Raw genomic sequence first — 23453 nt, 5'->3', positions numbered from 1 at the left:
GTTTAGAGAGTTCTACAACGCATTATACAACCTCCCAAATGAAATGATAGAGGAAGAACGCAAAACCAAAACCGAAGAGTTCATTAAAACATGTAACCTTCAGAGGTTGACAGCATCCCAAATTTCTACTTTGGAAGCTCCCATCTCTCTGGAAGAGATAGAGCTCACCATTAAAACTTTAAAAAATTCATCAGCTCCTGGCCCGGATGGCTTCTCGGCCATATATTATAAAACGTTTAGTAAAATTTTAGCTCCCAATCTAAAAATCTTGTTCGATTCCATTGGAGACGGACACCCCTTAGACCAGGCTACAACTGCAGCGGAGATAATAGTGATCCCAAAACCAAATAGAGACCACACTCTTTGCAGTAATTACCGTCCAATATCATTACTAAACTCGGATCTTAAATTATTCGCGAAGATCTTGGCTAATCGCCTATCAAAGGTCGCTCCCTTTATAGTCCATCCGGACCAGGTCGGGTTCATTCCAGCGAGACAGGCCTTTGAAAATATTAGGAGAGTTATTGACACAATACAGGCCATTCAGAACTCCAAGACCCCGGCCTTATTAATGAGCCTAGACGCTGAAAAGGCCTTTGATAGGGTCTCATGGCCTTATATGTATCAGATCCTTCAGAAATACGGAATAAGTGGAAGATTCCTGACAGGCATTCAAGCACTATACAAAACGCCATCGGCAGTAGTTAGCCTCAACGGGACCAAATCGACCCCAATAATGATAAACAATGGGACCAGACAGGGATGCCCGCACTCACCCCTTGTCTTCGCCCTCATGGTGGAGCCCTTGGCGGCCAGGATAAGGAATGAGAGCGAAATCAGAGGAATAACAATAGGGAAGGACACATACAAAACGGCTATGTACGCCGATGATATACTCCTTACGATATCTGACCCGGAAGTCTCGACGCGAAGGTTATTCGAGACAATTCAACAATTTAGCAGAATTTCAAATTTCAAAATTAATGCAGAAAAAACGGAAGCATTAGATTTTTATCTTTCACCGGATGAGAAAGGGAGTATATCACTGGCGTATCCATTAAAATGGAAGAAAACACAGCTAAAATATTTAGGAATAAATATCACCAAAAATTATAATCAACTGTACAATGCAAACTTCCCAAAAATAATAAATGAGATTACAAATGATATTAAAGGGTGGTCAAAGCTTTTCATATCATGGACGGGAAGAGCCAACGCCCTGAAAATGAATATACTACCGAGATTGCTGTATTTATTTCAAGCGCTGCCCATAAGAATCCCAGTGGGGATATTTAAAAACTTACATAGCATCTTCACCCGATTCTTATGGACAGGGAAAAAAGCCAGGGTGCGTCTTAAAACCCTGCAATGCGGTACAAAAGAGGGGGGACTTGGTGTCCCAAATCTAAAAAATTATTACTATGCAGCACAATGTGCCCAAATGATTATGTAGCATTCGGACCCCGAAACTCGGAGATGGGTACAGCTGGAGTCAGAATTACTCCAGCTGCATTCCATCTCAACACTCCTATGGCAGACCAAAAAAGAGAGACCAGAAGAAGTCAAAAACTTCCCAACTATTATGCTTACATTGTCAATATGGGACAAATTAAATAAGGATTATAATTTGACCCCCTATCCACCTACCCTGATCCCAATGTGGGACAACCCAAAACTACCAGTCAGTAAAGAAACAAATTTTAAGAAAAATTGGGCGAAAACTGGTATCTTATTTATAAATGAACTAAACACCGTGGGAGGGTTCCCCCCCTTTGAGGACCTAAAAGTAAAATACGATATAACATCTAAAGCCTACTTCCAATATCTACAAATACGTAGCTTCTTTGGGAAAACCAGAAAAGAACAGAGTAAAAACATAATAGAATGCCTCTGTCAGAAGAGGGCATTATCTAGAGGCTTAATTTCAATCATTTACAAATTACTACAGAATTACAAAAAACAGAGCAAACTACTACATGAAATAGCCTGGGAAGAGGAATTGGGGAAACAGCAGACCCCCGAGGTATGGAACAAAATTAAACAAAATCTAATATCAGTCTCCCAATCAATAAGATACAGAGAAAATACCTATAAGATATATACACGCTGGTATCTGACCCCTAGTAGACTGAAAAAAATATATCCAGACGCCAGTGATCGCTGCTGGCGAGAGTGCGGGGAACGGGGAACAGTTAGCCACATTTTCTGGGGCTGCCCCAGTATACAGGAAACCTGGAAGAAAGTGGGGAAATTAATTCTCCAGATAACTGGAGCACACATCCCCATGTCCCCGGAGTATATATTATTCCCCTTAAAAACACCTGGGACAGACAAGGCATTACAAAAATTTATATGGTTTGTGCTAGGGGCAGTCAAGGCAAAAATAGCCAGTAATTGGAAAACTAAGATAACCCCATCTATTAACGCCATAAAAGAAACCATTTGGTACATATACCAAATGGAACTTTTGGCAAGCATAGTAGATGAAAAAACAGAAAAATTCAACGAAATTTTGACCCCATGGATAGAATATCATAATATTTCGAATGAGTAAAAAAAGGGGAGACCTATAGACGTTCAAACCTATAATAAGGCAGGGAGATCAATATACCGAGAACATCAAGATAAAAGGTATATATCAGACCGACAGCACCCTACCCACACCCCCATTCCCCCTTCCCAAACCCTCTCCCTTGTCTCCCCCTGTCTGTCCTGTTTGTCCGATATAAAACATCAGAAAAAGACAATTTAAGGGCCTAAGGAAATAATAACCAGACCTCTAGAACCCTTAAATAAAATTCTAAAATATACAGTACGACTAAATATCGAGGTAAGAAAAAGGAGATATAATGGTACCCAAAGTGTTTAGATAGGGATGGAGGAAAAAAGAGATAACACAATCTTGGTGAAATTCGTAGTACACATCATAGGAGTACTTACCTAGAGATTACAGTGTCCTCTTGTTTCTCCTTAATCTAGTCTTCCTGTCCTTTACCTACTCTCTTTAATTATGTGGTCCCTCCATATTGACATATTTAGTTACCCTTCTTTTACGAAGGAGAAAGGTCGACGCAACCCACATGTCTTATACTAGAGCGTTGGCAGGAAACCCTATATAGAGGGACCTTGGTCATATAAATTTGAGAGGTCGACGCACCCCAGTAACTGTTCAGCCGAACGGTACCAGCTAACCCTAGATAGATATATAGGGAAAAGGCCATTGTAACAAAGACTTAACGTCTATAGGGTATTCTTCACCCACTCCCTTTAGTTGGGTTGTCCCTCCTGATTGAAAAATTCAGCCATGCACTAGATATGAACTAGAGAGGCCAGCGTAATTAAGCTGATACACATATATATGTGCACAGCTAACCCTACATATAGTCACCTGGGCTATGCCCGGGGAATAACGACCTAAGGATTACAGTTATTATTATTATTATTTTATTTATAAGGCGCCACAAGTGTTTCGCAGCGCCGTACAAAGGAACAATACAGGGAGACAAAACTTGGCATAACATTGAATAAATAACAAAAATACAGTACAAATAAAGAGCACCACAGTTCAATACACATTACAGCTTAAATGTAAGTAGTGAGGACCCAATCAACATACAACTAGAGGCTTGAGGCCAATGATGGAGATGAGTATGAAGATGGTCACTGAGTGTTGGATTAATGGAGAGCTGTGAGTGAAATGTGAAGAGAAGTGGGCTTTGACAACAGGAGGGAAGAGGGCCCTACTCGGAGGAGCTTACAATCTAGTAGGAAGGGGAGACAGACAGATTACAAGAGGTGCAAGCGAGGGGGTGGTGGATAGATAGCAGGATGTAAGCAGGCAAGGGGTCGGAGAACCAGCTGGTTTATGCAGTGGAAGGGTACGCTTTGATGAATAGGTGAGTTTTCAGTGCACGTTTGAAGCTTTGCAAGGTCGGGGAGAGTCTAATGGAGCGAGGGAGTGCGTTCCACTGAAGGGGTGCAGCACGGGCAAAGTCCTGGACTCTAGCATGGGAAGCAGTGATCAGGGTGGAGGAGAGACGACAGTCGTCAGCTGACCGTAGAGGGCGGGAGGGTGTATGAATGGAGATGAGATTAGAGATATATGGAGCAATGGAATTAGAGATGGCCCTGTATGTGAGTGTGAGGTGTTTGAAGAGGATTCTGTAGGGGAATGGAAGCCAGTGCAGATTTTGTTGAAGGGGAGTAGCAGAGTTAGAGCGGCGGGAGAGGAAAATAAGCCTGGCTGCAGCATTGAGGACAGATTGGAGAGGAGCTAGTTGGGATTGAGCGAGGCCAGTGAGAAGAGCATTACAGTAGTCAAGCCGTGAGATGACTAATGAGTGGATGATCAGCTTAGTTGCACTCTGTGAGAGAAAGGGCCTGATGCGAGCAATGTTGCTTAACTGGAACCGGCAAGAATGGGCCAGGGCTTGGATGTGGGGTGCAAAGGAGAGGGAGGAGTCAAGAGTGACACCCAGGCAGCGGAGTTGGGGAACAGGGGAGATGATGGTGTTGTTAACAGTGATAGAGATATTAGTAGGGGGCATAGCTCTGGGTGGGGGAAAGATAATAAGTTCGGTTTTGTCCATATTCAGCTTCAGAAATCGCTCAGACATCCAGGTAGAGATGGCAGCGAGGCAGTTGGAAACTTGAGAGAAAACAGTGGGGGACAGATCAGGAGAGGAGAGGTAGATTTGGGTGTCATCTGCATAGAGGTGATATTGGAAGCCAAAGGAGTTAATGAGTGCACCCAGAGAGGAGGTGTACAGAGAGAACAGAATGGGGCCAAGGACGGAACCCTGAGGGACCCCGACAGGAAGGATAGAAGGTGGTGAGGTAGAGCCAGAGGCAGAGACTGAGAAGGAACGGTTGAAGAGGTAAGAGGAAAACCAGTTGAAGACTGTGCCAGAGAGGCCAATGTTTTGGAGTGTGTGGAGGAGGAGAGGGTGATCCACAGTGTCAAAGGCAGCAGATAGGTCCAAAAGGATAAGCAGGGAGAAGTGACCCTTGGATTTGGCTGACAGCAGGTCATTGGTGACTTTCACTAGGGCAGTCTCAGTGGAGTGAAGTGGGCGAAAGCCTGATTGAAGGGGATCTAGGATGGAGTGGTCAGACAGGTAGGTGGTGAGACGCCTGTAAACCAGCCGTTCTAGTATTTTAGAGGCAAATGGGAGAAGAGAGATAGGGCGGTAGCTTGTGGGAGATAAAGGGTCCAGGTTAGGTTTTTTAAGAATAGGCGAGACCAGAGCGTGTTAGAAGGGTGAGGGAAAGATGCCAGTAGAAAGAGATAGGTTAAAGAGGTGAGCAAGGTGGGAGCAGCCAGTGGGGGAGAGGGAACTGAGGAGACGGGAGGGGAGAGGGTCCAAGGGACAGGTAGAGGGGGGAGAGGATGAGATGAGGGAGCCTTCCCCCTCACCCTAATCTTACCTCGCTACCCTTTAACTATTCCCTTCAACTATGATGCCCCCCCCTTATCGATACAATAAGTTTCTCGCCATGTACGAATTTGAGAGATCGACTTAACCCAGTTAAAGTTCAATCGTACATTAGCAGCTGACTCTATATCGAGATCGGCAGATGTGGTTGGGGGAACGTGTAACTAGTGCTCGCAGTGTACCTGTGTCGATTCTTAGCTCACCTCGACACGCTTTACCCACTTTCTTTAACTTAGTAGCCCCCACACACAGACATATGGAGTCTCCAACCGTATTGGAGCCTAGGGAAAGGGAGGAGGGGAGAAGGAGGGAGGACTGGAAATGGGGAGCTAAAAGGCCATAAAAAGGGATTTGTGTAAAAGGAATGAAACTTTACTGTACAAAAGGTTGATGCACTGTTATGCTCGATATCATGTATTACTGTATTAGGAGATTGATATTTTGTAAAATCAAATAAAAATGATATATAAAAAAAAAAAAAAAAAAATTGAAAACAGTCTTATATCTAATACATTTTATTCACATATAATTACAAAAAAATCAAACCAGTGCTGGAAGTGGGTGGTAGTGGACCCTGTGCCGCCCCCTGAGAGCATGACATCATAATGTCATGCTGATTGGGAAAGATCATAGTTGCCTACGCTCCTGCATTCTGCAGGAGACTCACTGAAATGACAGCAATCTCCCTCTCTCCCTCATTAGTCTAGCAATCTCCCTCATTTCACCTAACCCACATTACACTGTTACATTTTTGGGGAAAAAAGGAATGAGAGAGAGAGATACATTTACATTGAATCCTCAGTGCCATTTCCTAGCACTTTAGCAAGTATAGTAGCTCTTACTAACTGCTTTGGGGCTCATCTACATTTGGATATAAGTCATTTTAAATTACACACCCACGCTTCACAATCTCTTTTCACAGTCTCTCCATATATGTAACTAGACACACCCTTTGGGTGGATCTTCACATGCCCCCTCAATGGGGCAATGGGAAATTCTATTACCAACTATAATCTCCCTGAAACTAGTTTTCAAAAGTAGGCAAGTATGGGAAAGATACAGCACTGCACGATGTGTCCTCGGGATGCTCTGGATGGCTGTACATGCTGCCTATGGGTGCCACTAGCTGGAGGCAGCACAGTAGGCCCACTATTCCAGTGTCTCAGCTAAGTTGCAGCTATTTGGATACAGAATAAAGACTATGCCCCATGGGATTGGAGTAGGTGCATGTGCAGTCCAGGAGCCCAGAAGATTGCATTCATATAAGAGCGAATCCTGGGAGGATAGAAGCCAACAAAAGGCCAAAAGCAGGTAACCACAGGCATGGAAGTAGAGGTGTGGCCTAATCATGGGAGGCGCCGCAGTGCACCCTTACCATAAAATACGGAATTAATAGTAATTAAAGTCCCTCCCTGGCCACACAGCAGCATGGTAATTATGGCCCCACTGGGCCACTATATCAGACCTGGGTAATGAGTACCCCCTCTCTCGGCACCATGACCACAGGGGGAAGAGTGGTGCCAGAAGCCCTTGGAGGGTGGGGATTGAGCAGTCTGACCACTACGTCCTCCCCTGGTAGCTGCTTTTGCATGTGCATTTGTTGAGAGACTTTGGTGAATTTTTTTGTGGGACAATTTTGTAACTAGAGTGCATGGTGTTTAGGCTTTAGTGTGGGAGAGTCATTGAATCTAGAATGTAAGCACTAGTAAATACGTAATGTAATATGAATTTTGCATCCTCTAAGTCTATACAGGTAACAAAAAATATACTTTCTTGCATATTAAAACACATAATTGGAAATTACATATGTGAAAAAGTTCTAATCTAATCTGACCCCCACTGTTCATTTGAGGATGTTTTCGCCACTATTGAAGGCATTTTTATGTAGGCTAAAGGGCTATGAAGTTGTGTAGGTAAACTTGCAAGCTATGTTGTGTTGTGCAAAACAAATATCTGTCCCGTAAATTCATTACCTTGTAATTTTATATTGAATTTCTTTTTAGAAAAAGTACATGCCACAACATCTTTATCTTTTAAACTGGATGTATGGGTCTGCCTGAAGAGCACTTTCTGATACTTGATTGGTGTTATTGAAATATTTGCTATGGAACCCACTCATTTCTAATGACACCCTGATTCACATTCTTTTCATCAGTCCTTTCCAAGTACAAGTACCGTTTCCTAACTATTCTTTGTGTCACCTACCTTCTCAGGATTTCACACTTGTGAACTATCGGACTGCTCACTCTGGGAGGGGCAGCCCAGCTGGGTTTGCATAATGCTGGTGAGGGGCTGGGAGCTGTGCCATTGGTGGGCAATGTGATGGATGTGTTGGTACATATGTGCCATCATAACCCTGCCACCCACTACACACTGGGCAGTATTCAATGAGGAGAATTTGCCGTGTTTTATGGCGAATTTCTGCTTTTTTCGCGTTGGACGGAGAATTTTGGTCTCAAAAAGCGATCAACCCTATTAAACGTGCACTTTTCGCCATCTTTCTAAGTGATTTTCGCCGTGTCTCTCCGTGTAGCAATTCTCCATCTTTTCATAGAGAAGTGGAATGTGAACTTTTAAAATAAAAGTTTTTTTGTTTTAATTTTGGTGTAAAATAATCAGGATTTTTTTTCTGTGAAAGGGCATGCTATTTTTATTTATGTGCTTATAGCACATGAATATATATTTAATTTAAAAAATATATATATATATTTTTTTTTACACATAACAGCCAGCAGGTGGCCGGAGCCGAGAGCCGCTCATTAGATATTCATATATTCACTGCACCCGATCATTACATATGCACGATTGGGAGCAGTGAATATACCCAGTCCCCTGCTGGCTCTGGGGGGGGGGGGGCAGCTTGTGCTGCCTGGGTCCCAGGGAGCCCTCCTCCCCTCCACATACGTTCTGGGGCAGGCAGGGAGACTTCAATCTCCCTTCCTGCCACCGTCCCACGGCTCCCTGCCGTCCGCTGCAGGGGTTAAGATTCGCCGCGAGGGGCAACGAGCCCCTGTGACGTTGAATACTGGGAGAGTGAGTGGCAGCCAGCCCTCCGGAACACAGTGAGTGTGCAGCGAATCCTAAACAGGATTCGCTGCACACCGCGATTTTTTACATTGAATACTGCCCACTGCTGAGACAACTAGCATTGTAAAGTGAAATTATGATTACACAGTTCTGCATGAACCACATCATAAGCTATTCAGAATGCCCAATCACTCAGGGAAGTGGGTGGCACCAGGTCCGGGAAACTTGAATACTCCCCTTGGTGTCCAGGAGCAACAACTAAGGTTTAAGAGTCTCCTGGCCATTTCAGGGGGTATAATTAATAAGGTGTGGGTTTTCAAAAGTGGAGATGTTGCCAATAGCAAACAATAAGTTTCTATTTAAGATATCTTTTAGAAGGTGCTAAATAAATAATTAGAATCTAGTTGGTTGCTATGGGCAACATCTCCCCACATTAGTAAATACTCTCCAAGGAAAGTAGACCAGTCTGCAGCATTTTAAAGAGCAACAGGGGTGACAATATATTGGCTTCTGCACAGTTTTTCAGATTCCAAATCTCTAAACAATAATGTAAATGTATAAATGATGTGACTCATATGACGCGAATGTTGCATACCTTCCAGTAAAGTTGTGTTTGCTTCCATTGGATAAGTCACTGTTTCATTGTTCTGGGAATATCCATTAGTTGTAAACGCTGCTGTTGATTTATCTACTTTGCCATCAGTACTGCTTATTTGTTTGGTCACACGTACAGTGACTGAAGAAAACAAAGTTGCAGTGACTGTAGCAGTAGAAGGTACAGATGACATATTCAAAGAACTCTGATTGGCTGTAGGTGTAGTCACATGTGTCAGCTTTGGTGTATACAATGTTGTTGTATTTTCATTATTGGAAGTTGAATTACCACTTGAGTTCGTGTTAGGATGTAGTGTAGTTCCTTCTACATTGGAACCAGTGGTGTTAGGACTCTGAGGTAAAAATTCTGTAGTTATTGAAGTGTTAGAATTCTCTGTTGTTAGAGACAGTTCATTTTCTTTGGCCTTAACATTGCCAAATACGGCTGTGGAGCAGACAGCGGTATATAAAAGTAAAGAAACTGCTCTTGCAGACATGATTTCCAGTCAGTACTTTTCCATTCAATTTCTAAAAGAAAATTAAATGAAATTAATTATAAAACAGGCTTATACTTTACATTACAATCATAAAAAAATACATATATTTAGAAAGAAAACAATTATTTAATTGCCATTATTGCATTGGATGTCCACTGGGCTTTATTGGACAAAGTTGCATAACATGCGACTGTGCTGTCCTGCTGCGTGCCCCAGATCATTAATATGAAATCTAATCTGAACATGTGCTGGGTGGAATTCCTCAACTTCATCCAGACCAGTGGCAAAGATGTAGTGCTTAGGGCCTGGTTAAGGTACAGGGATAACAAACTTGTGGATGCCCTTTGTAAAAAAAATGATATAATATATTTAAATACATGAAGTTCCTGTACAGTGCTGTGCTTAAATGCTTCTTCTGACTGAATAAACAGACCATGGAGCCACAGAATGCCAATTTTTATTTTGGCAACCTGAGGATGCAAGCAGTGTAACTCCCTTCTTGCCGGGCGTTACACTCACATCTTGTGAGATGATGTCACAGCATCTTCCAAGACCTTAAACACCGCTCTGTGGTGATCACTTCAATAATGGGATAACTTACTGTAGTATAGCATTTGATCATGCTATACTGTAGAACAGGATTTTAATTTATTTTAAAAAACAATAATTTATGAAGGCAGTTTGATTACAAAAATAAATAAATAAACAGACTGAAGTGGTTAAAGCAGGGGTGTCCAAACTTTTTGCAAAGAGGGCCAGATATGGTGATGTGAAAATGTGGGGCCGACCATTCACCCTGACATTCTTTGAACCATTAATAACATCGGAATGGTCCCCCATTCACTGTATGTCCCCTTCACTGTATGTCCCCCAGCGTGTCCCCACTCACTGTATGTCCCCCAGCGTGCCCCCACTCACTGTATATTCTCCACCTGACCCCCTTCTCCCTATTTTCCCCAGCCTGCCACCATTCACTTTATGTCCCCTACTCTGCCCCCATTCAATGTATGCCCCCACTCTGCCCCATTCACTGTATGTCTCCCACTCTGCCCCATTCACTGTATGCCCCCCACTCTGCCTCCATTCACTGTATGCCCCCCACTCTGCCTCCATTCACTGTATGTCCCCCACTCTGCTCCCATTCACTGTATGTCCCCCAGCATGCCCCCCCTTCACTGTATATTCCCCTGCCTGACCGCCTTTCTCTGTATGTCCCCCAGCCTGCTCCATTCACTGTAAGTCCCCCAGCCTGCCCACATTCACAGTATGTCCCACAGCCTGCCCCCATTCACTGTATATTCCCATAAACTGCCCCTCCTTCGCTGTATGTACCCCATTCACTGTATGTCCCCCACTCTGTCCCCATTCACTATGTCCCCCAACGTGCCCCCATTCACTGTAGGTCCCCCAGTGTGCCCCCATTCACTGTATGTCCCCCAGCATGCCCCCATTCACTGTATGTCCCCCAGCCTGCCCCCATTCACAGTATGTCCCACAGCCTGCCCCCATTCACTGTATATTCCCATAAACTGCCCCTCCTTCACTGTATGTACCCCATTCACTGTATGTCCCCCACTCTGCCCCCATTCACTATGTCTCCCAGCCTGCCCACTCTTCTCTGAATTTACCACATACTGCCTCCCTTCACTGTATATTCCCCTGCAGGAGACAGATGCTTTGGCTCCTACCGTCTCCGCCCTTCTCCGTTCCGCATTTTACAGGAGCAAGCTTCCCTTTTGCTGCTCCCCCCTCCCCGCACACTGCTGTCACTGTGATCGCGGTGGAGGGTGATATATAATTACAGCAGCAGGAGTTTGACACATACTCATCTGAAAGACGCAAACATGTCTCACAGTGGCAGCCGGCACCCCCTCACCAATGCAGACAGCAAGCCAGCAAGGTAAAGGCACGCTCGCCGGGGTCCCACCTCTAGAGTCCTGTGCTGTGCATCCCACGTCAGCCTTCAGCTGTCCGTTTCTGGCTGGAGGCTGCGGGCCGCTTGAAGTGACATAACAGGCCGCAATTGGCCCCCGGGCCGGACTTTGGACATGCCTGGGTTGTAAGTTTTTTTGATACATTTGAAAAATGTACCCAAAATTTCCTTATTTTACAGTATGTTTATATCTGTTTCTCACTTGATACACTATAGCAAAGCATATTTGTATGCACTTACTCTGCAGGGCTTGAATCATCATTTGACCTGCTACTGTATATGGCTGAGACCACGGCATCATGTCACAGACTCAATATTGTTTGCTGTCAACAGAGATCTGAGCCCACCTGATTCTGCCAGGCTCGGATTTCAAATCAGGGCAAAATGTTCTCTTCTGCATTTGGATCTTGTGGGTTTTAGATTTGTGCGCCAATTTTTAAAGTTCCATTGAAATCAATGTGCTGGCCGCTGATTTGCTTAGAGACCTGTTTTCACAGCTTTCCCCATAGAGTATGCTGCTGCATGAACCCAGAGGCTGCTGTAGCCACACGCAAGACAGGCATGGCATGCACTGAGAGAGCGATATGTAAAATGCAGCACCTGGACCATCATCATCGTCACAGACACCACCAGGGCATTTACCACGTCACAGTAAGTGCACTATTACTTCAATACTACACCTGGAATGTCTAACTGCAATGTGTCAGACCTGCACTGTATCCCATTCTGTATGCGACTCACACTGTATCTGATTAGCACTGTGATCTGCACTGCTGTATCCAACCTGCACTGCAACCTGTACTGTGTTCAACCCACACTATGTCTAATGCTGTATGAGCACAAAATGGATTTAGAGAGAGGGATTGGCACTGGTTTGAAATTATTATCAGTTAGCAATTGTACATGGATATATAGACAGAAAGAACCATCATAATTACTGCTTTTTAGTAAAATATCGTAGCAGTGTTTGGCTGGTGGTGCTCCCAAGGGGATGTTCAGTATTTAAACTGTAAGGCAAAACAGAAAGGGGTGGTCACAAGAGTGACCAAAAAGGGAACATGCAAAGGGTTTTTGGGGCACACTTGAAGATATTATAATAATGGTAAAGAATATGTGAAGAAATGGTACATGAGTGAAATAAGACTTAACTTTTATTTAGGAATAACAATAAAAAAATGTTTTATCTAATGCAAAAATGCACAAAACAAGACAATTCAAATTCAATAAGTCGTATGTGGAAGTACGAAAAGGTATAGTCTAAGGTTAATAACCAGTCAAAAAAGAGGGTCCTTGATATAATTGGCAAAGTGGGCGCAATGTTAAGATAAAAATACCGTATACCTGTGACAAAGGTGCCTGTAGTTAGACAGAATTTGTTCAATTAGCATAAATATATAATATACAGAGTACAGGTATAGAATTGGGGATGCTTGACACACCAAATAAACAAAATAATTAAGAATTGAAAAATATGTATCATTACTGTCTCCGTCATATAATTGTGATAGAAGGTCACTACCTGACAGTGGGAGGCAGTGGTAAAGATTACAGGGTGTGGAGGGTGCGGAAGCTATGGAGAGTATAGTAAGATTGAGCTGGGTCCAGAAGGTGATCTCCTGCTTGCCTCTTAATTACAACACCCGGTATTCCCAAAGAGTCTTCCTAAAGGTACTAGCCGGGCCCATCACTGCTTAGCTGCTGAAATCGGAATGGGTTCAGGCGATCCAGTGAGGTATGGTAGTAATATTAGCAAAAAGAGGGGGATACCAGCGTTGTTGCTCAAATGAAATGAGGTGCTTCTGCTGTCGGAAGCGCCGTCAGTAGTCCACCCTGGTGCTCACCTGCATTGCAGGGGGGATGGATCTGACGCGACTGATGAGAGAGCACTGAAGTGAGAAGTAGTAAACAAAAATGATGGGCTGGTGTCAATGATGCGGACCCTAACCTCTGCTGTCCACCATCCACCTTAGGTGTCCAATGATGGATGAGAGAGTCAAGGATCGCTGATCCTGTCCCAGAAAGAGATGAAAAAGATGTGTGGGGCAGCACAACCAATGATGTTGTTGCCGGCAATGTGGTGAAATTACCAAAGGTAGCAAGGGTTGGTTGCCCAAAAGAAATTTTGGTTTTGTATCCTCATTAGTGGTGCATCTCAGTCGCCATTAATGTCAGTGATTGGTAGTTCTGACTGGAGCTAATGTGTCACCTTGAGGAAATTTATTGCTGGATTACCCAGTCTGTGTGCTTCACAGATAAATGGAGCGATTTTTTCTGCTGTGTAGTCAGAAAAGAGATAATTAAGCAGACTGAGTGGTGGGGTCTGTGCTCGTGTACACAGAGTATGGGAAGGAGAGGAGGTCATTGCAGTGTTAAGTGCTAATTACAATCTTATGTGCACATAATCACGAATCTGATACTGTTGCTGCAATTATAATAGAGTTAAGCCCCTCTCAAACAATGCATATACAAAATGATCAGTAAGCTGGATTCAAAAGAAATACATTGTGAGTTGATCCCAATAATGGTCTCTACTGATATGTAGTTGCTGCAGATACAGAAGGTTTAATCTCATTTGTTAAAACATGATGAAATGCTGTTTTATCAGAAAATGCGGTGTCATAAAGACAGTGCCCACCGCTGTTTGAATACTATGAGCAGGTATCAATTGTAACAGTATTGTACACAAAGTATCATGCACTGTATCAAATAATATGCGGCGCACAGAACATAATAACCACGGCTGCGGGAATGATGTCAGCAGGTTTACATTAATACACTTGTGGTATAACCGTTAAGTAATAATAATGAGGTTAACCTATAAATGCTTAACAAAGTGACTGCAGCAATCTAGTGCTGCAGTGATATTTACCGCTGCCCGTGGAACAGTGTAGGTTGCCATTAAAACTGCCCAGTGTAACAATATGGGCTAGTTAGATTCTATATATTATCTGCGGGGATAAAGAGGTGTGCTTAATGGAAGCAGCCGCTGGTAAATTGAAGCTGGGTTCAGCAGTGGAGACGCAGTCAGACGGCACCCGGCACTGAGTTGCAGGGGCTGTCTCTGCAGACAAAATACAGTGTTACCGTTATGGTCAGATATGCGGGGGGGCTAAGGCAGGAAACTCCCCAAAGCGGGTGAGGGGAGAGACGGTACTTAGCTCAGGGGAGGCGGCACCCGGCGCCATATGACGGGAGCCGCTACTCCAGATGACGGGTAGTGACCGGCGTGGAAGACGGAGGCTGGGGGTGTGTCAGAGGCGTTCCTCACACGTGTATCGCCTGTAGCTTTCTCAAAGGACGCTGACAGGGAAGTGGCACAGCCGGTATGAGTGTATGGCTCTATCCAATCGGAGCCAGGGGGAGAGTCAATTGGTGAGTGACGTATGGGATGAATTGAATTAGCCGCAGAATTTGAAAAGGGGGAAGGAGGGGGAGTTTGTGCAGATGGCACGGGACTGTTGTTATGACCCCTGCAGTCAGCTCTGACGCTGACGCAAGGGGTTCTCTGCGCTCCGGTCCGGCTGGTAATGCGGCCACCCCTGCAGCCGGCTCTAGCGCTGACGCAGGGGGTTCTCCGCGGTGTCTCCCGGCTGTGATGTCACAGTCAGGGCGTCGTCGCGTCAGGGGGCGTCCCCGCGTCAGGGGACGTGGTCGCGGCAACGACACACGCCCCCCGTCTGACGTCACGTACGGCCGGGAGTCTCACGCCCGGCCACTTCCTCAGCGCACGCCCCGGTTGCCTAGGCGACGGGGGACGCCAGGCGGCCGGGCGGAAGAGGAAGCGCGCAACGCAGCCTCGTCCTCCTATGGAGGCGCTACTATTTAAACCCTGATGCCGGGACACTCAGACGCCGGTTATAGTTCAGACCCAGCGTCCTGAGTGTTCCCGGTTCCTGGAGCTTGGTTGGTCTTTCTGGGTGTTCTTTCCAGCGTGATCCTTCCGTCAGCTGGTTCCTTGTCTCACCCTGCCCGCTGCCGCTCAGCCCCAGCTAAGTGTACCTTCTTACTTGCGGTTATCTTGTTTATGGTTACAGTCCTGCTTATCGAGTCATCTTTATGTATTGTTACAGTCCTGCTTATTGAGTCATCTTTATGTATTGTTACAGTCCAGCTTATTGAGTCATCTTTGTGTATTGTTACATTCAGCATATTGAGTCATCTTTTGTGTATTGTTACACCCGTGGGGTGGTCCCATCCAGACACTGTTTTACACCAGGTTCCTAGGGTTTCTTACGGGAGCCCCGTGGGTATTCTTGCCAGCAGGTGTCAGTTAGAGGTTCCCCTTGTTAATCACTGGCCTTGGCGTGTGAGTTGTCATTTACATAAGACCAGGTGGCATCGAGGTGGAAGCCTGACTAACGGGCTCCCACGAACGCGGCTATTAGTGGTGAAGCTTAGCATCCTGCACTCACACGCCAACTACATCTGGTAGCAACGGAGTTAGGTTGGCGCGGCTGCCCTCCATTCCTGGTCAGATCTCCTACCAGCCAGTGCCACGTAGTGCCTCGCCAGGCAGCGTGGCACAGGAGGTCCTAACATTATAACCGGCCAGATAATTTATATTTGTCCTCAGTCGCGGGTCATAGTCCATTATGGATCCTTCCCAGCAGGCCACGGGACATGCTCTGGTGGGCCAGATTCACACTCTCACACAGGAACTCCAAAAGCTTTCTCTCCGGGTCAAAACTCAGGAGGAACAGGTACATGGAGTCCTGTCAGCGTCTAGACACCCAGAGCCCAGACTCGATCTCCCTGATCGTTTCTCTGGAGATCGTTCACTTTTTTATAACTTCAGAGAGGCCTGTAAACTATATTTCAAACTGCGTCCATTATCCTCCGGGTCAGAGACCCAGCGGGTGGGGATAATCATTTCTCTCCTACAGGGGGATCCTCAGACCTGGGCATTTGGGCTTCCTGCAGGAGATGAGGCCCTCTCCTCCGTCAGTTCTTTTTTTTCAGCCATGGGGTTGTTATATGATGATCCCGATAGGTCTGCTTCAGCTGAGGCCAATCTCCGAGCCCTCCGTCAAGGGCATGGTACGGCAGAGGGGTATTGCACACAGTTTAGGAGGTGGGCCATTGATTCCGGGTGGAATGACCCAGCTCTACGCAGTCAATTTCGGATTGGCTTGTCCGATGGCCTCAAAGATGCACTGGTGCACTACCCATCTCCCACATCCGTAGATGAGATGATGCAATTAGCCATCAAGGTGGATCGACGGTTTTGGGAGCGTCAGCGAGAGAGAGAGTCTGGGATCTTTCCCTCATCTCCTTCGGGAGATTCTTTTGACCACTCAGGGGAAGAACCCATGCAGCTAGGGGCTACCCGCCTTTCCGTTTCCGAAAAGAATCGGAGAAGACTCAAGGGATTGTGTCTTTATTGTGGGGGGTCCGGTCACCGTGTGGTGGGTTGTCCGCTTAAGGCGGGAAAAGACAGGGCCTAGGTAACCTTGGGGGGGTTCACTTAGGCCTTACCTGTTTTTCCCCCATGGAATCCATTTATATCCAGACCACCATCTCCTTTGGGAAGCAGTTTCTGGAGGTGTCTGCCTTCTTGGATTGTGGCGCAGCTGGCAATTTTATAGACGCCACATTGATTGAATCCTTAGGGTTCAAACCCATCCCCCTTGAGGGGTCTTTGGCAGTTTGTGGGTTAGATGGCATACCACTATCCAATGGCAGTATATCCTCCCGTACTCCTTCCCTCAGGTTGTCTATAGGAGCTTTACATTCCGAGGAAATCTCTTTTTTAGTTTTTCATTGTCCGGTTGCACCTCTTGTGTTGGGTCTGCCTTGGCTAAGGAAGCACAATCCTAATGTCAATTGGGTTACGGGAGAGATTACCCGTTGGGGGTCAGCATGTTCTGACAGCTGTCTCTCTCTCCCTCTACGGGCGGTGTCTCCTGTTTTGTCTTCTTTACCCTCTTCGTATCACACTTTTCTTGATGTTTTTTCTAAGAAAGAAGCAGAAACATTGCCTCCCCATCGGCCATTTGATTGTACCATAGATCTCGTCCCCAATGCCAGGTTACCTAAAGGGCGTTTGTATGCTCTCTCCGCTCCTGAGTCCCGCGCTATGGAAGATTATATTAAAGAAAGCCTAGAGAAAGGCTTCATCCGTCCGTCCAAGTCTCCGGTAGGGGCAGGGTTCTTCTTTGTTGAAAAGAAGGACGGGTCCTTGCGCCCCTGTATTGATTATCGGGCCTTGAATCAGATCACCATTAAGAATTCTTATCCTTTACCTCTCATTTCTGTGTTATTCGACCAGATTCGGGAAGCCGTTGTTTTTTCTAAGATCGATTTGAGAGGAGCATACAACCTCATAAGAATCAGGCAGGGGGACGAGTGGAAGACGGCTTTCAACACGCATACTGGCCACTACAAATATCTTGTTATGCCTTTCGGATTGGCCAATGCTCCGGCTGTCTTCCAGGATTTCATTAATGAGGTACTCCGGCCGTTTTTAGGTGTTTTTGCTGTGGTGTATCTAGACGATATCTTGATTTTTTCCAAGACTCTGACCGAACATAGGCAGCATGTCTGTATGGTTCTCCAAAAATTACGCGAAAACCAACTGTACGCCAAGTTAGAGAAATGTGAGTTTGAAGTTTCCCAGGTTTCTTTCCTGGGCTATATCATTACTCCCAAAGGTTTTGCCATGGAGCCTAAAAAGGTTCAAGCCATCCTGTCATGGGCTCGTCCCTCTAACCTCAAGGCTGTTCAGAGGTTCCTGGGTTTCTCTAACTATTATCGTAAATTTATTCGTTCATTTTCAGATATCGTGGCTCCCATTGTGGAACTCACTCGCAAGGGAGCAAATCCACAAGACTGGTCTCCACAGGCCATTGACTCCTTTGAACGGTTGAAAAAAGCTTTTTGTTCCGCTCCGATTCTTCACCATCCTGACCCCCGGAAGCCGTTCTTAGTGGAAGTTGACGCCTCCGATGTTGGGGCGGGAGCCGTGCTCTCCCAGACTCATAGTCTGGATAACAAACTGCATCCCTGTGCCTATTTTTCACGGAAATTTTCCGCCGCTGAAAAGAATTACGATGTAGGTAATAGAGAGCTTCTGGCCATAAAATGGGCCTTTGAAGAATGGCGCCAATGGCTGGAAGGAGCAGAACACATGATCACCGTTATCACAGATCACAAGAATTTAGCATATATCCAGTCAGCCAAACGACTCAACCCTCGTCAGGCTAGATGGGCTCTTTTCTTTACCCGTTTTCGATTTAACATCACCTTCAGACCCGGTCCTAAGAACGTCAAGGCCGATGCACTTTCCCGGAGTTTCCAGTCTTCTCAGGACCCGGAAGTGGGGGATGAGACCATTATCCCGTCAGCTTTTATCTTGGCCGGGTTAACCCAAGATTTGGCTACCCGTGTTCTTGCTTTCCAGCCCTCTGCTCCCCAGTCGACTCCTCAGAACCGACTCTTTGTCCCCAAGGCTCTGCGAGATTTAGTTCTTAAGGATTTCCATTCCACTAAGTTGGCAGGCCATCCTGGCATCACCAAGACCCTCGAAAGTTTGTCCACAGCAGTCTGGTGGCCCTCCATGAAACAGGACGTCGCCCGTTTCGTCTCAATTTGTCCCGTATGCACTCGACAGAAGTCTCCCAGAGCAGCACCCATGGGCCAGCTTCTACCCTTATCCATTCCAGACAGACCCTGGTCACACATTTCTATGGATTTTATCGTCGACCTTCCTTTGTCTTCCCGTTTTTCCACCATTTGGGTTACGGTCGATCGCTTTAATAAAATGGCTCATTTTGTACCTTTGCGCAAACTTCCCTCGGCTCAAGAATTAGCGCAACTTTTCATTACTCATATTTTCAGACTTCATGGTCTCCCCAGAGATATCGTCTCGGACAGGGGACCCCAGTTTGTCGCCAGTTTTTGGAGGGCATTTTGTTCCAACTTGGGTATTCAGCTCAGCTTATCCTCCGGATACCACCCTCAGTCAAATGGACAAACCGAGAGGGTTAATCAGGCCTTGGAACAGTATTTACGCTGCTTTATTGCTAAATGTCAGACTGATTGGGCAGACTTGGTGCCGTTAGCTGAATTTTCTTATAATAATTCCTATCACGTGTCAACCAAGACTTCACCATTTTTCTGTAACACCGGTTTTCATCCCAAATGCAATTCCTTTGATGTTCCGGTTAAGTCCTCTCACTCAATTCCCTCGGCAGTTACTGTCCTTAGGGATTCTTGGAAGAAGGTGCATCGGGCCTTGAATCTTTCTTCGGCCCGTTCTAAAGTTTTTTATGACAGACACAGGAAACCCTGCCCATTCAGGGTGGGCCAGAAAGTCTTTCTCTCAACCCGATTCATCAAATTACGTCAGAAAAGTCATAAGTTGGGCCCCAGATTCATCGGACCCTTTCTCATTACCAGACAGGTTAACCCAGTAGCCTTTCAGTTACAATTACCTCGATCATTGAGGATCAATAATGTTTTCCATTGTTCCCTTTTTAAGCCGGTTTCCACTCTCTTTCATCAGAAACAGTCTAAGAGACCTGTGATTATCAGAGGCCACAAGGAGTTTTTGGTAGAACAGATCCTTGATTCCAAGTTTGTCCGGGGTCAGCTCAAATTTCTTGTTCATTGGCAGGGATTTGGGGATGAAGAGAGATCCTGGGTTCCGGACAGACTTCTTCATGCTCCCAGACTTAGGGCAGAGTTCTTTAAGAAATTTCCATTTAAACCTGGGGGTAAGGGTTCGGTGACCCCTCCTCAAGGGGGGGGTACTGTTATGACCCCTGCAGTCAGCTCTGACGCTGACGCAAGGGGTTCTCTGCGCTCCGGTCCGGCTGGTAATGCGGCCACCCCTGCAGCCGGCTCTAGCGCTGACGCAGGGGGTTCTCCGCGGTGTCTCCCGGCTGTGATGTCACAGTCAGGGCGTCGTCGCGTCAGGGGGCGTCCCCGCGTCAGGGGACGTGGTCGCGGCAACGACACACGCCCCCCGTCTGACGTCACGTACGGCCGGGAGTCTCACGCCCGGCCACTTCCTCAGCGCACGCCCCGGTTGCCTAGGCGACGGGGGACGCCAGGCGGCCGGGCGGAAGAGGAAGCGCGCAACGCAGCCTCGTCCTCCTATGGAGGCGCTACTATTTAAACCCTGATGCCGGGACACTCAGACGCCGGTTATAGTTCAGACCCAGCGTCCTGAGTGTTCCCGGTTCCTGGAGCTTGGTTGGTCTTTCTGGGTGTTCTTTCCAGCGTGATCCTTCCGTCAGCTGGTTCCTTGTCTCACCCTGCCCGCTGCCGCTCAGCCCCAGCTAAGTGTACCTTCTTACTTGCGGTTATCTTGTTTATGGTTACAGTCCTGCTTATCGAGTCATCTTTATGTATTGTTACAGTCCTGCTTATTGAGTCATCTTTATGTATTGTTACAGTCCAGCTTATTGAGTCATCTTTGTGTATTGTTACATTCAGCATATTGAGTCATCTTTTGTGTATTGTTACACCCGTGGGGTGGTCCCATCCAGACACTGTTTTACACCAGGTTCCTAGGGTTTCTTACGGGAGCCCCGTGGGTATTCTCGCCAGCAGGTGTCAGTTAGAGGTTCCCCTTGTTAATCACTGGCCTTGGCGTGTGAGTTGTCATTTACATAAGACCAGGTGGCATCGAGGTGGAAGCCTGACTAACGGGCTCCCACGAACGCGGCTATTAGTGGTGAAGCTTAGCATCCTGCACTCACACGCCAACTACATCTGGTAGCAACGGAGTTAGGTTGGCGCGGCTGCCCTCCATTCCTGGTCAGATCTCCTACCAGCCAGTGCCACGTAGTGCCTCGCCAGGCAGCGTGGCACAGGAGGTCCTAACAACTGTAAGATGTGGGATGATGTAGGCAGGTATTGCGGTGTGACCAGATTGTAGGCTGGGATATAAACGTAATAAACTTATAATAACGGGGATAAAAAGCAGGAACTATTATGGCTTATGGGGGTGCCGCTGAAAGTGGCGTGTTAGCGGGGAGAAGAGTAAGAGTGTGAAAATATGGCAATTGAAAATATTGTATGAATGAAATAAAGTAAATGACAATAGATAAATAAATAAAATTAAAATTAATAAAGATAAGAATGTTAATGTTAACAAATACATAAATCTGATAATAGAATAGTAGGTAAACTTGTTGGATGATAATCTAAAAAAAGGAGATTATATGCAAATAAATTATGAGGTTGTCCTGCACGAACGTTGTAGTAAGACGAAGTTACATTTACATCAAACATAAGAGATGTTCCCTTTATATCATGAATGGGTAGGGAACAGGGCATCGGTATAGATGCAGGAGAATGACAATAAAAGCAAGATAAGTACAAAGGAATGTGTAAGACAAAATGGGGACAAAGTTATGGCTCTGCTGAATTGCAGGGTAATGGTGTCTACTGTAGGACCTGATAAATGGTGATCCTGGGTGGAAGAGAGACATCGGAATGGATGCAGCAAGAATAGGGGAGTGTGGATATGAGCTTGGTAGGAGCTGAAGTGGAAAGGAGAATGATATAAGAAATTAGCGAGCCATATAGAGGTGGATAAACTATGATGGTTGGCAGGATATTTAAATCAAGCTGGATAACATCAAGGGGTTTGTGGGGATGAAGGGAAAGAGAGTGGAGAGAGATAAGTCTTACAGGAAAGCACTGTAGTTAATGCCCTCGTTGAGGCCTTTAGGAGTCAAAGATCCCAGGTGGAAGATCCACCAGCTTTCTTTACGGAGGAGTGCCTGGTTGGTATCTCCTCCTCTTCGTCCTAGATGAAGCTGTTTCAAACCGCAGAATTGGAGATCTTTTGTGTTGGAGGCATGTTTTTTCAGAAAATGTCGTGCTACTGACGTTAGTGTTTTCATTTTGGATTGGTCACTGACGGCATTTCTAATATTGCCAAGGTGCTCCAGAATCCTCTGTTTAAGAGGCCTGGAGGTCATGCCTATGTATCTCAGCTGGCATGGGCATGTGATGCAGTAGATGACGTTGGGAGTCTTACAATTGAAGTGTTCCCTGATCTTGATTGATGTTCCAAATTTGTCGTCAATGGTCTTGATGTTGTTGACATGTCCACATGCTTTGCAGTTACCGCAGGGATAAGTCCCTGTGGTCTGTGGTTTCTTCGGTTGGTTTGCGATGTAATGGCTGTGCACCAGATTATCTTTCAGATTAGGTACCCTGCGCCAGCTCATGTCCACTCGTGGGTTCAGGTTAGCGGCGAGATCGGGATCGGACAGTAGAATAGGCCAGTGTCGTTGGATGATATTTTTGATTGATTTCCATTCCTGACAAAAGTTCTCTCCACTTCCCGTAATAAGATCCTGTTCAAAACTCCCAAAGACACCACGTCCAACACTATCAGACTGGTAGGAAACTTTTGTCAGGAATCAATCAAAAATATCATCCAACGACACTGGCCTATTCTACTGTCCGATCCCGATCTCGCCGCTAACCTGAACCCACGAGTGGACATGAGCTGGCGCAGGGCACCTAATCTGAAAGATAATCTGGTGCACAGCCATTACATCGCAAACCAACCGAAGAAACCACAGACCACAGGGACTTATCCCTGCGGTAACTGCAAAGCATGTGGACATGTCAACAACATCAAGACCATTGACGACAAATTTGGAACATCAATCAAGATCAGGGAACACTTCAATTGTAAGACTCCCAACGTCATCTACTGCATCACATGCCCATGCCAGCTGAGATACATAGGCATGACCTCCAGGCCTCTTAAACAGAGGATTCTGGAGCACCTTGGCAATATTAGAAATGCCGTCAGTGACCAATCCAAAATGAAAACACTAACGTCAGTAGCACGACATTTTCTGAAAAAACATGCCTCCAACACAAAAGATCTCCAATTCTGCGGTTTGGAACAGCTTCATCTAGGACGAAGAGGAGGAGATACCAACCAGGCACTCCTCCGTAAAGAAAGCTGGTGGATCTTCCACCTGGGATCTTTGA

At 45.9% G+C, this 23453-nt stretch overlaps 1 protein-coding gene across 1 annotated transcript in view; it reads right to left on the bottom strand.

Annotated features, from left to right (window-relative positions):
• The window catches only part of LOC146058844 (uncharacterized), a 58437-nt gene that overhangs the window by 19503 nt on the left and 15481 nt on the right, over positions 1 to 23453 (bottom strand). Inside the window, exon 2 of the mRNA XM_083171054.1 lies at positions 9058 to 9584. Within this exon, the coding sequence (XP_083027180.1) occupies positions 9058 to 9553 (496 nt within the window). The 5' untranslated portion in view covers positions 9554 to 9584. The remainder of the gene's footprint in view (positions 1 to 9057; positions 9585 to 23453) is intronic.

Source organism: Crinia signifera, chromosome 2, assembly GCF_055691185.1.
Source record: "Crinia signifera chromosome 2, ASM5569118v1, whole genome shotgun sequence".
NCBI lineage: Eukaryota > Metazoa > Chordata > Amphibia > Anura > Myobatrachidae > Crinia > Crinia signifera.
This window is presented reverse-complemented; position numbering and strand designations above follow the sequence as displayed.